This window comes from Cyanidioschyzon merolae, chromosome 16 (genome assembly GCF_000091205.1).
Source record: "Cyanidioschyzon merolae strain 10D DNA, chromosome 16, complete genome".
Lineage (NCBI taxonomy): Eukaryota > Rhodophyta > Bangiophyceae > Cyanidiales > Cyanidiaceae > Cyanidioschyzon > Cyanidioschyzon merolae.
Genome location: NC_010142.1, coordinates 187,889 through 200,630, shown reverse-complemented (window position 1 = coordinate 200,630; position 12,742 = coordinate 187,889). Strand labels below are relative to the sequence as shown.

The 12,742-nt window shown below is 54.6% G+C and overlaps 4 protein-coding genes across 4 annotated transcripts, besides 3 other annotated features; 2 read left to right on the top strand and 2 right to left on the bottom strand.

The window, feature by feature from the left end:
• Positions 1–1,385: part of a sequence feature (repetitive element) that runs on past the window's edge.
• A 40-nt stretch (positions 1,386–1,425) lies between these two features.
• On the top strand, positions 1,426–2,202 carry CYME_CMP081C (hypothetical protein, conserved; the record flags this gene model as incomplete). The annotated part of the gene is made up of 1 exon (XM_005537712.1): positions 1,426–2,202. One exon carries the CDS (start codon positions 1,426–1,428, stop codon positions 2,200–2,202), a length of 777 nt encoding a protein of 258 aa, XP_005537769.1.
• Positions 2,203–2,962: 760 nt separating this feature from the next.
• CYME_CMP080C (hypothetical protein) lies at positions 2,963–4,093 on the bottom strand (the record flags this gene model as incomplete). Its single annotated transcript, XM_005537711.1, has 1 exon — positions 2,963–4,093. The coding sequence occupies one exon, from the start codon at positions 4,091–4,093 to the stop codon at positions 2,963–2,965; it is 1,131 nt and encodes a 376-aa protein (XP_005537768.1).
• Positions 3,343–4,009: a sequence feature (possible transcribed region).
• A 1,467-nt stretch (positions 4,094–5,560) lies between the features above and the next one.
• On the bottom strand, positions 5,561–7,894 carry CYME_CMP078C (probable beta-galactosidase; the record flags this gene model as incomplete). The annotated part of the gene is made up of 1 exon (XM_005537710.1): positions 5,561–7,894. One exon carries the CDS (start codon positions 7,892–7,894, stop codon positions 5,561–5,563), a length of 2,334 nt encoding a protein of 777 aa, XP_005537767.1.
• A 2,867-nt stretch (positions 7,895–10,761) lies between these two features.
• On the top strand, positions 10,762–11,832 carry CYME_CMP077C (hypothetical protein; the record flags this gene model as incomplete). The annotated part of the gene is made up of 1 exon (XM_005537709.1): positions 10,762–11,832. One exon carries the CDS (start codon positions 10,762–10,764, stop codon positions 11,830–11,832), a length of 1,071 nt encoding a protein of 356 aa, XP_005537766.1.
• Positions 11,666–12,742: part of a sequence feature (possible transcribed region) that runs on past the window's edge.

The following is a 12,742-nucleotide window of genomic DNA, read 5'->3' as shown; positions in this document are numbered from 1 at the left end:
TAATGGGGAAGCGGTTCAACATGGTTCCAATGTGCAACATCAAGTCACTTTTTATGACTATCGACTCCAGAATCCTTCACGGCATCATGAAGGAGATCAGTCCGGAGTTCAGTGTCAACAGGGAGGAATTCTCCGGTGAAAACCGGGAGACGCACTGGAAGAATATCTTCGATTTCAAACGTCTCAAAGTGAGCAAGCAAAAGGTATTCACTGGGATCATCGAAACCGATGGAGTAGCCTAGTGTGTAAACTATCGGCTGTTGAAGAAAGGTCGTCCAGTTCCGCCCTCGGCGAACCATGAATATGAGAAGGAGGCGGATCCTGCGACACAGGAGGTGCAGGATAACGACCATGTCGTTGACGCGGCGAAGCATGATGAAAAGAAGGATTCGGATCCTGCCACACAGAAAGTGCAGGATAACGACTTTGTCGTTGGCGCGGACCCCGGGAGCACTAACATCATTACCATCGCAGTACCCAGGAGTGCGGAAGCTCGTACTGACGGCAACTTACTTCAGAAAGACATGCGTCTGTTGAGGTTCTCGAGAGCGAGATATTACCGAGAATCCCGTATATTGAATACGACGAAGAACATCGAGACTTGCAATTCAGGAATGAAAGAGCACCTGGAAACTTTGAGCGAGGTGACGAGCCGAGGAGCGGACTTTGATGCTTTTCGGAAAATCATGGAAGTTCCTGTTGCTCACTGGAAGCCGCTGTGGGAGGAGTATACAAAGCCCCGGTGGGCTCGTTTGCGAATGAAGCTATACTGTGGTAAGCAGCGTGCATTCGCGAATTTTTCAATCAGTTGAGTGCCTTCAAAGAGGATCAAAGTCAGAGGCTCGTTGTGGCATACTGAGCAGGGCGTTGGAAGACCCAAAAAGGAACTACGCCAGCTCCAACGACAAGAACGTACAAGGAGTGTACACGGCGTTTCGTTATGATACCGATAGATGAGTTTCGAACGTCTTATACACACCATGAACTGGGTTGTACACTTCAGAGAGTGGAGATGGAAAAGTGTCAGCGGAACCCTGAGGATATAAAAAAATACGGACCGCTGACGGAAGAGCAAATGAAAAAGATGGCGAAAGTTCGTGGACTACTTGCATTAGTACGTACAACCAACGGAAAGAAACGGATTGAGTTTGTGAATCGTGACTTCAATGCTGCGATCAATGTAAGATCTGCAGTGCTCGAGAAAAGACCCCGAAGGTCCACAAGAGTGAACTTTATTGGACAACCTCTAAAAGTGGAATTATATGAGAAGAAGTTGGAAGCAGTAGTGGGTGCCGGTCGAGAAAGGCTGGGAGGCGTCTGCACGTCAGTGGCAGACGTCGTGTTTACGGCGGGTTTCTCGCCACTACTGTACTGCCGACCGCAGCGTCTCGACTGTGCCGCCAGAAGCATTTGCAACTGGAGCGCATGCGAGCCACTGCATGCGTCAAGGGATACTTGGGGTTCTTGCTAGCACCTAGGCTTACGACGACAAGGCCAGTGAGCCAAGGCCTTGTTCGGGGACGACGAACAGCGTCTGTGCGGAGCGAAGCTCGCACTGCGCGACGAGTCAGCCGGGGTACGCGCTTGCCGTCTGCTAGAAGCACGTTTCAACAGCTTCAAATGGTTCGTACGGAGTCTGCTATGGTTGAACTCGGCACGGTTATGCCGGCGTTTGCTTTACCCGACGTAACTACAGGAGAAATCGTGTCTCTCGATTCGCTCTACGCGGACAGTCCGCCGCCGAAAGCCCTCGTTGTGGTGTTCTTGGCTGCGCACTGTCCTTTTGTGAAGCACATTGCTGGCGAGCTCTCTCGGTTGAGTGCAGATATTAGTTCTGGAAAGTTTGGCCCGGTGAAAATGGTTGGCATCAGCAGTAACTTTGTCGGAACACACCCGGACGACGCACCGGAGCGTATGGCGGAGGAAATCAAAACGCGTCGCTATCAGTTTCCGATTCTCTACGATGAAACACAGGATGTTGCTCGTGGCTGGAAAGCCGCGTGCACGCCCGACTTTTACCTTCTGGATCACGAGCGCAAGCTGTTCTATAGGGGGCGTTTGGACGGCAGTAGACCCGGAAACGATATTCCTGTGACAGGTGAGGACCTCCGGAACGCCATCCAGTTATGCGTGAATGGACAGTCACCTCCGGAAAATCAACTGCCGAGCATCGGATGTAGTATCAAGTGGAAGCCGTCGTAAACACTCAAGTGGAATGATACTTTACATGGATTGAGCGCAAACGCCAGGCGGCTGCACACGACGTGGGTTCGAAGCAGTCGCAGCACGCGTCGGCAACGTCTTGCACGGCGAGCGTCTGTCTCGAGAAGGCTCCCGGAACGGTACGCGAGGCCAATGGTGTCGCTGATACTGTTTGAGGATATGTCCTAGACAGGTTTTGGACAAGCTCGACGTACTGGTTCCGTGCAGTTCCGGGGCGAGTGTCGTGATTGAAACGTAGGTGCGCGAGAGCCCCCAACGAATGTGCGTTGGAAACTGCTCACAAATGCTGGTGCTTTCCGCAAGCACCTGATTGCATGCAAGACACTTAATCGAGACAAGGCGGGCTGCTCTCGTCAACTCGGTTGGGAGGTTGGCAGGTTGCGGTGCGCGCTAAGCTCAGCAGTCAGCAGAGCAAGCCGGCGGCCGGCTTGCTGCTCGTGTGCGTCGCAACCCGTTCGTGACGCGTACAAGCCACCGCGACGTTCGCGCTCCACTCAAAATCGAGCGCTCTACTATACAAATGCTACATACATGTGGGAACGATATAGACAAGTACGAATAAAGTGTACAAACCGCCGTTCCAAGGCTATGTGATCCAAGCGCACCTTCGTCTCTGGTTGCTGAAGGACACTGTGTTCTTTTCATTGGATTTTTCGCGAACAATGCAATTATGAAGCCTGAACGCTGTACTGTACACATGAGAATAATATACAATCGAATGCCGCGGTCTGTGACCGCCTCACATGGCGACCATCAGCAACACCACTTCGACAACGTGCGCGATCAGACTCCAGTGCGAATCATCGGGAATGAGGTTGCTTCCGACCAGCTCCTGGTACATGTCCAATAACACGGAGAGCACTGCAAAAATGGGGTGCCGAATAGCAAGTGGCCGAATACCCAGCTCGCCGGCCCATCGCGCAAGACCTTCGGCTCGCGCCGGAGCCAGAATCATCGTCAACAATAAGGCGTACATGAGGAGTCGCCGGCGGCGCGTCTGCAGCAAAAAGCTGAGTGCACGCTCTCCCATTTCCCAAACCGTAGCCGAATCGTTCACCTCATGGTGCTCTGGATTAGGTCGCTCGACGCTCTGTTGCATCGGAGACGCTCGTTCCCAGATCCGCTCCAGCTGTTCTCGAGAAGAGGGCATCACTGCAAGATCATCGGGTGTTGTGGAGCCGCTTCGAGGGCTCCGCGGATGCAGTGATACCGAGATCTGCATCTGATTCGATTCAAAGGGATGATCCGATTCGGAGCTTCTCGTACCAGTCCGGTTCCATTTTCGCTGTCGGAGGATGTAGCGAAGACGCGCCACGCGTTGAGAGACTCGACGAGCGTACTGGGACCTCGATCGCACACCTGACGGGAGCAGCGCCAACAAAAATAACTGAACTTCCAGCGGCACCAGTCGTGCCAGACGTGGGGAACGTGGCAACTCACCATGTAACGCTGAACCTGGATCGCTGGAAGATGCTGAAAAACTCGTATCCAACGGCAGCTGGAGGTTGTCCTTTTCGCCGCGATCAGAGAGTACATGAGACTCCGTCCTCAAGTTCGCGACCCGATTGACGCTTTCGGAACAATCTTGCTGCGTCGAACTCATAAACCAGCGGACACGTAGACTGCTGGCGCGCACCTTCGTATCGCTGTTCGGGGCCGTCAGCGACGACCGCGCCACCTGCCAGTACCTCGAGACCAATCGACTACTTAAAGCGCGTTCCTCGGTTACCGCAGATCCCAATTTCGCAGATCGAGTCCACCCAAGCGGCGTCACTGCAAAAGCGACCTCGAACGGAACACGCTTCACTGCGGGATCGCACGTGACAGCGTGTCCACAACGGATCGTGTTGCTGCCCGAGTCGCTACTCATCTTCAGCAGTTCGATGCGCGTGTCCGATCTACACAGCGTTCAACTATACAACACGCTCTTGCAAGCCCTTTTATCAAAGTGTCTTTCCAGGTCAACTCGTCACTATAGCAGTAGGCGTCAAGGATGTGTCACGGGTAGAGTACAAAGAACCGCCACTCAAATACTTTGGAGCGCTTGCTGGCGTGCATTGCCACGCGCTCAACATGGACACGTGTCCGCTACACGTGCGATCCTGCAGTGGCGCGTGCGTGCTTCTGCGCGCATCGGCACACTGCCGCGGGCGCAACGGCATCGCGCCTGATACGGCGCGCGTGACGATGGCAGCAACGACGTCATAGAGCATACCATTTTCGGCAGCATTGCGCACGTGTGCCTTCCTTCTTGGGGAGGTCTATGATCACGCGATCGCTTTGGGTAAATTGTTTTCGGCACGTGTGCCTCCTTTCTTGGGGAGGTTTATCATCATGCGATTGTTTTCGGTGCATTGTTTTCGGCATGTGCGCCTCCTCTCCCAGGTTGCTTTTCCATCACGCGATCGTTTTCGGTGCATTGTTTTGGAAAAGCATCCTCCGGAGGACACGCTAGCCTCTCGTTGCTTGCAGTGTTGGTCAGCTCGGCTGCAAGTCGTTCTCGATATGGACAGCGCCGCGGTGCGGCCTTGGTATCGATGCAGCGCACCGAGCGTGCCATGTGCCGCCACGCCGGTGCTCCCGCAGCTACCGCATTGGTTGGCAGGGAACGTGCGTATCGACACGCTTCGACAAGCGCTCAACATGACTTGGGATGGCGCGAATGCGTGAATGCACTAGCAGCCTTGCGCTTCAATGTGAGGCGGTCGACGTTATCGCCCTGGCCGCTTCCATACAGGCAGTGAATCCGTCTGGGCGATGCAAGTCGGGAACAGCGTGCGTCTGTGTTCGTATCAGTGCGATGCGGGCTGCGGCGAGAGTCATCAAAGTCCCGTACCTGCGTTTGCCGCTCGTACAGGTCAACGTGTTGCTCTTGGACTCGTGTAAAAAACGTGTTACAGGCAGAGCCCGAACACCTATTTTCATTGGTTCATCTCGGTGCACTAGAGTGCGCTTCCCTGGCGGGACCTGGTAAAGGTTTAGCCTGTTTCCGTCAAGTCCCAGCCGCGACTTGCGTAGCATACTTCGGGGCCTTCTGTGCTTCTTCCGTTGAACGCGTTCGGACGCGCAAAGTACTCGTAACGATCGGACGACTGTTTATCCAATTGGTCGACTCCCATGCGACGCATTTCCGTGCGAGACCGGAGCGGCTCTGGGCACTGGACGTGAACCTTTCTTTGCAATCTTGCATGCGCTGCCCGCAACGAACATCCAGTCCTCAACAACTCTGCTTCTATCCCAGGGTTCCGTATGGACGATCGTGCGATATCTCCGTGGATGTCATGGCAAAGCATGATCAATCCAACACACGGACAAGCCCTACGCCCGTGCGTACCTATCAGACGATAAACGCTTCAGACTTGCTCTCGTTATCGGATGTGGGCGTCGACTCGACAACGCGGAGCACAGCGCGGTATACGCGCAGGCGATGCGGTTCGAACTCCCGGTACTCGCCATTTGCGTGTTCATCGAATATGACGAGTGTGGAAGGGCGTCCCTTGGCATGCAAATGCCACGGCGGTATATAAAAATACCGCTGCGTCGGCTGGCCATGGCCCACTTGCTCAATCGGTGCCTCCTGGTCGCCCTGTCGAAGAAAACCGTTTTTCGGCATAGTTCCGTGAACTCGCCAGTGGCGCCCGCACGGTTCTCCGTTCATATAGATCCATCCTTTTTCAACGCCGCTTTCATAGAGGTCTAAAATGATGCCCTCGGTTTCATCAGCGTTTGGCGGGGGTATCGCTAGCGATGCGCGATACCAGCGCGGCCAAGAGAATCGCCTGCCGCTGAGCGCGGCTTTCTGAGGTGTCCACAGATACGGATACGCGTCTGCGTCGCCCTCTATGACACTCCGAATGCGCTCTCCGCGGAGACCGGCAGCGAAGCCAACAACGAGCGCATCCCGCCACTCGTCATCTGCGAAGGTGACATCGGAGCGGTACGATGCCCGGAGAAGGCCTTTGCGTTCACGAGCCATGCCGTATCCCGGTGGCAGTTGCCAGTCGCCCTTTACCATGCCGAGAGAGCTCACCAGCACGACATATTCCTCGTGACAGTCGATCGCACCGACCTCTACAATACCGTACCCGTACTCCGTGGAATTCCATGCGTTCGGAAAGCGATCCTCTACTGGCGGCTCTGGGCCGGCGGCGGCCCACTCGAGTGGCTGCCGCTCCGCGTCGTCGCCTTGATCGACCGCTTTCCGCCTCCATACTCGCCCGAAATCGGCGACCTCTAATTGTAGTAGACCGCTGCCTTGCGCTGTAGGGCATCGCAGTATGTACCAGGCATAGTCGCTTGTGCCCGCTGTAGCGTCCACAAGATCCGGTATCGTAGCCAGCGTAGCCGATGTATCGGATAGGGCTGCTCGCAGCGGTGGTGGCTCGGGGAGCATCCGCCACCGGAGGTCTTGGCCGGTATCCCTACTCGCAGCGTTCACGATAATCTCCCGCAGCTCCAGAGCGAGGTGCACGCGAATGTCGGCCGAGTCAAATACACACCGAACACTTTCTTCCGACCTGTGATCCGCATCACCTGAAACCGTTGATCGTTCATAGAGGATGGCGCGGCGTTCGCCCTCGAACACCTTTAGCTCCAAGCGGCTCATATCTAGAACACCATCGCGGTCGCTTAGGAAAGGTTGAATGCTTTCGTGCAATCGTCGCAGATGGCGGCTCTTGGTCGTCTCCATGACATACTCATTCAGTGGCGCATCATAGTCATAGGAGGTAGCCTGCAAGTACATGGTGTTCTCCCGGCGCCAATTGGTACCTCCAAAGTACATGTAGTAGTTAATGCCTGCACCGCCTGCGGCCAAAAAGCGCAGCACGGCGTACGCGAGGTCTGCCGCGTCGCGTCGATGATGCGGCGCTCCCCAGACGTCGTACCAGCCGGTCCAACATTCTGTCCACAGTAGTGGTTGCGGATTCGCCCCCTGAGCACGCCTTAACGACTCCACATGCTCATGTGCATAAAAAGCATTGATGGTCTCGATGACGCGTCCAGACTCTCGCTGGCTGGCGCCGTAGCACATAACCAGCGGGACACCGAGCGCCAGTTGGTTCGCCAACGAGGCGATCCAGTCGAGGTATTGCTGACCATCAGGGCCGTAGCTCTCGGCGATCATGGCGTATTCATTTTCGATCTGTGCCAAGATCACGGGCCCGCCTTGCGGAGCGAAAACTCGTGCAGGTTTCAGCACATGATCCACGAGATACTTGAGCCAGCGTTCCACCTGCGCGCAGTACGCTGGATCCCAGGTTCGAAAGCGCACCGGCTTGGAGCTACCCTTTTCACATACTTGGCGTAACCACCATGGAAAGCCTCCATAATTCACTTCCGCACATACATAGGGGCCCAGCCGGAGGATCGCGTTTAAACCGTGCAACTTTGCGCAGCGGAGGAAGCGCACGAGGTCGCGCGGTCCACTAAAGTCTGCTCGCGGCTCCGCGTCAGGCATCTCTGGAGGCTCAAACTCATGATCACCCCAGAAAACATATGTCTCTACGGTGTTTAGCCCATCCCGTCGCATGCAGCGGAAGATCTGCGGCCAAGCGGACGGATGCGAACGCACATAGTGCACTGCCCCCGAGAGGCAGAAGAACGGCTTACCGTTAATGCGCAGCGACCTGGAATCGTATGTGATCTCGCGTCGCTCACTATTCCAGCTCATCAAACGCGTTCCCTCACTTGAAAAAACGACGCCACGCTCCTACAAGGTCCAGGCTTAGCATTCGCTTGACCGCGAGATAGCGGCTGCGGGATCGACCGCCACCGACGACGGGCGACGCAACAGCCACCACACATTACAGCGCGCTGGAAGCGGCGCTGAGACTTTTGTGCCTGCCACGTATACGCAAGGCAGATGCACTACAGCGTTATTGTATCCGCACGGGTGCATGAGAAGGCAAACATGTATGGAATCAGTGTCGCTGTCTCTTTTTGGTATTAGATCGACGAAGCTGACCAGATGGCAGCGATGCCTTGGCGCTGTCGAAGGCACGTAACGAGACCGTCGTGCTCCAGCAGACGCCTGTCCGTCTCAGGGGCTCCCGTGCAGTCTTCTGGTCGCGAGCTGAGGTTTGACCCAGCGACATATCGCCGTGTCAGCTTAAAACGGAACACTGAACCGTTCGCTCCGTCCCTGCCTTTTGATATGTTTTCTAACATTTTGAGATATACAGCCACTGCTTTCTAATTGCGGCAATAGGTGCTCGTGGACTCATGCGTCGTTTTAGGATTCACGGTGGTGTTTCCGGAGTGGCCCTTTTCGACAGTTTGCCGCGGAAGTTCGTTATTTGACAAGAGTAGAGAGGATTCCCTTTGCCTTCGAGCGAGCGTTCGTAAAATAAACGATAACCTCATCCCGTTCATTCGTCCAAGCCTCGACGCATCTTGCTTCTTAAGTGTAGCATGCTCAAATCAAGCATTCTTCAAGCTTTCGATTCCTTTGGTCTCACGGCAAATTGTTGAGGCAGTACTGCGGGATGCTGAACTGGCGACAGCACATAATCTCGACGCTGTCCTTTGGCGACTTGTTCACAAGCTCATGCCGAGCGTTTACTGAACTTGTCAGGTCAAGTAATCTATTCTGTTTGAAAGCCGAATCCTCCTCTCTTTGAGGGTTTTAAACGTGCGGCACTCGACAGCAGCGTAATACCTCTCGTGGGATGTGCACCCAGGGGCTCCTGTATCTTGTCTTTCCATGGAAAAGGCCCTTGATCTTGGACTTGAATCATCGCAGCGATCGCTTGCAGTTGATAGTGCGTCACCGCTTTCCGTGAAGGAAGCGTAGACCGGTCGAAATTTTCTAGACCGTCTCCAGTCTTGATTTTCCTTCCGGTACTTGTTTCATCATGGAGAATGTCGCTTTCGAATTATCGTCTATCGGCTGGGATAGCATGCGCATCTGCATGCAACGAACAGCGCACTCGCCGAGGAGATCGCACCGAAGAAGCGCTTGATAATGGGATATGGTACCGGGCGCGGAAACGGAGGAATGCATCGATCGGGACCTGGTGTGCCAGAAAGGGGCACGCACGGAGCGATAAAGCAAGCGTTTATGCGCGACAGGGCTGCACTTGGAGGACGAGGAAGCATGGTGGACGTATGGGATCACCTGAGCAAAGTCAAATGTCGCTGATGGGCATCGCCCACGGTGACTGTTCAGAAAAAAGAATAACATGGAAGGCGAAGCATACATCGCAACTTCCGGCTCCACGTCAAATGCGTAGAAAACACTCGGATGCGGGGAAATAGTGACCTGGAACGCTACCATCATCACCCAACAATTCCTGAAAACCGTGCTGCAGGGAAAGCAGAGAGCGGCCCAGTTAAAACCAGAGACAACAGAGAAAGAGGAAACAGTCTTAGAAAAGCCTGCAAAAGATGTTTTTGTTGGCAATAAGAAGACACACAAACTTTTCTGTGTTCACCAGAGTTCGTCGTCCCGTTCCATTTTTTCTGATATGGGCGTCGTTCCTCTCGGTACCGAGCCTACAGCAGACGCACCCTCCGACCCTGGATGCGTAGCTGCCGCTTTGCTCGCCCGGAGGCTGACTGGGCTGGCAACTATCTGGCGGGCATCAGCTCGAGGCAGTCGTCGCTGCGAGCGCGCGTCGCTTCTGGAGGCCTCTCGCCGCGACGCAGCACTCGGAAGAACCACGAGCTCGCCTCCAGCCGAGCGCTCGGAGCCAGTGTAGTCCGCCTGCGGTGCTCTTGTCCATACAGTGTTTTGTGCAAGTATCGTTCGTCCCGCGGTGCTTCCAATACGGCGTTCGCAGAGAAGGAACTCGAGCTTCCTCTTTCAGCTAAGAGCCGGCCGTCGTAACGCAGCGGTGAGGCACTGTGTCCCGTGCATCGCACCCGAAAGGTTCACTCCATCAGGCCTCTGCACGCTGCTGTGCTCGCAGGGTGAAAGTATCTGTGGTAGACGTTATCAACACGGATATATCTTAGGGAACGTTGTGCATAACGCGAGACCAGAGTCACGCAGTGTACCAATACAACTTGTTTATCCAATCAATTGCTGCCGTGTATCCCTTAGGGCGTGTAACGTTAGATCGTACGACCCTAGAAAACAGCAACGCTCCCTGCTTTGCGTAACCATACGCTCGTAGAATCTTCGTGTAGCGTCTTACAATCGAAACACCCTCCACCGTCTCATGCGTCCCTCATGGGCTCGGAGCTCTTCGACGATTCTCTCGCGATGCCGCTGTGGCAAATGCGCCCGAAACGCCGCAACCGCACTCCCGCCATCACCGCATTGCAAAATTTCGACTCTTCCAGCGCTCGTCCAGCTCAGGGCGCGGCAAACAATCCCCGCCGATCCGCTGTCAGATGCACCAATAATGCGGCGCGAGAGATGCACGTGCGCGTCGCGAAACCGCGGCACAGACAGTGTGGCCGTGTTCAAGAGAAAAATTCTTCTTCCTGGAAAATTCTGTTTTCTGGGCAGAAGCGCCCCGCAAGCTTCCACAATCTAAGGATTACTGAAACAAACCCTGCGCGGGATTCAACTTGAAATACAGCGCTATCGCAATGACAGGGAGGAAGTCCGTACGACGGCTTCTCGTCATATTCTGTTCGTGCCTAGTGGGGTTTTCCGCGGTGCTAACTATTTGGCGCCAGTCGTTCTTTTTTTCGGTGCGAAGCGGAAAAGCGTTCATTGCTGGTCCGAAGCAGCTGCAGGCACGAGCAGAACCCGCGGCTAGGGCTCCTATGCTATGTTTTGGCGCAGAGTTCGAGCACCACGGCTTCACAACTCGTCTCTTAGCAAGCATCGACGAGCCTGTGAAGCACGTAGTCGTCGTTCTCGCTGGAGAAGATCCCTCTATCTTGGAACTGGAACAGACGATACGTCAGGACTACCCATTTTGTACAATAATTCGCAAGAAACAACGCATCGGTAATGTTGGCATCTGGAATACGTGCATGCGCTATATGCTTGATGTAGCGAAGGTGCCGTGGGCGCTGCTTCTGAACAACGACATCATGATGCCACCCGGTTCCCTAGGAAATGTTTCCGTGGAAGCGCAGAGAGTTGTACAGAATCCGGAGTTTTGTCTGGGGCCCACAAAGTTGCGCAACGTGAGAAAAATGCTATGGTCTGCGCTGGTTGTCTCACGAAGAACGGCGCAGATTGCCGGCTTCTTCGATGAAAACATTTTTCCTGCGTATTACGAAGACAATGAGTTTAGTATTCGAATACGGAAGATTCACGAAAGCGGCACACCCTGCCGCCTCTTTCCAGTACGTGTCCGTAATACCTTCCATCACGGTCCAGCGGACTCGCCGGATTACATTTCCGGTACGGTTATTTATTACAACGGCGGTGGCGACCGATCAAAGAAGGTCATACAAGATCGGGCAAATGCGTGGAATCCGCACTATGTGGCTCTTAAATGGGACTGCCCACTTTACTTGTGGGAAAAGTGCAAGAACATGCATCCGTTCGGTCGAAGTGATTTGTCTCCAAAAGATTGGGCTTTTGATCCGGGTTATCGGCATTGCCTTGAAACGGGCGAGTCTGGTGGTCAGTTCGGCTGCCGCTATAACGTAAGTGTATTGCCGAGAGAGCCGGCTTCCTCTCAAATTTCGAGAGTGAGCTAGTTGCGCCCTTTCGTTTTGCGTTATGGACAACGCCGCTTATGTAATGCCACTGGTAGCGTCCATGCTATCTTAAAGTATGCAGGAGCACACACATTTGTTTGTACTGGTCGTGAAATTTTTTGAATCAGGCCTGAACTTGAAGCACGTCGTTCGAAATGAGGAGGGAAGGTTCGGTGGGCATCACTCAGGCCAGTATTCTAATGTATGAAGCGGTTATTCCGGACAATGATTCGGTGGTCTGCTGCAGCGTTGCAGTCTTTTCGTAGGGCGCGCTCACCCGTGAGCGATGCTGGAGCGCGACTGCGGCTTCGGTTGCGGCTGTGAAGCATCCTCTACTTGGCCATGCGCAACGCCAGTGAAGGAATATCGCCTTCCGCGACCTGACGGCCGTTGCGGCAGGTGCACGTGCTCGTGTTTCTTGTCTGGCCTATCAGAGACTCGCTCGCTACCAAGAATGAAGCAGCAGTTTCCGTGCTCCTGTGCTGCTTTTGCTGGAACATACAACGCCGCTGCGCACCCCAGTCGCCGAACAGACAGAGCACGCGCTGTCTCCTGCGACAGCACATCTTCACGTGTACACGCTCGGCGGCAGACGACGACCTTGCTCGCGACGCTACGCCCAAACCGTCTCTTGTGCTGGAGCAGAGCTGCGCACTTCCGTCATCCACGTCGAGCCCGACCAGACGAGTCTTGCCAAGAGCCAGCTGTCGAGTACGGAGACACTTGTCCGAGGGTTCCTGAACCTACAAATGTCCGCGGAGGGACTGATGCATTTTCCCTGTTTACCAGCAGCGTAAACGCTGTCGACATAACCCGCTCCTATCGAATGCTTATTTTCAAGGAGTTCGCTGCGCTCCTGCTTCCAGCGCGGGCATGATAAGCCTAAATGTGTCAGCGTTTCAGGGATCTC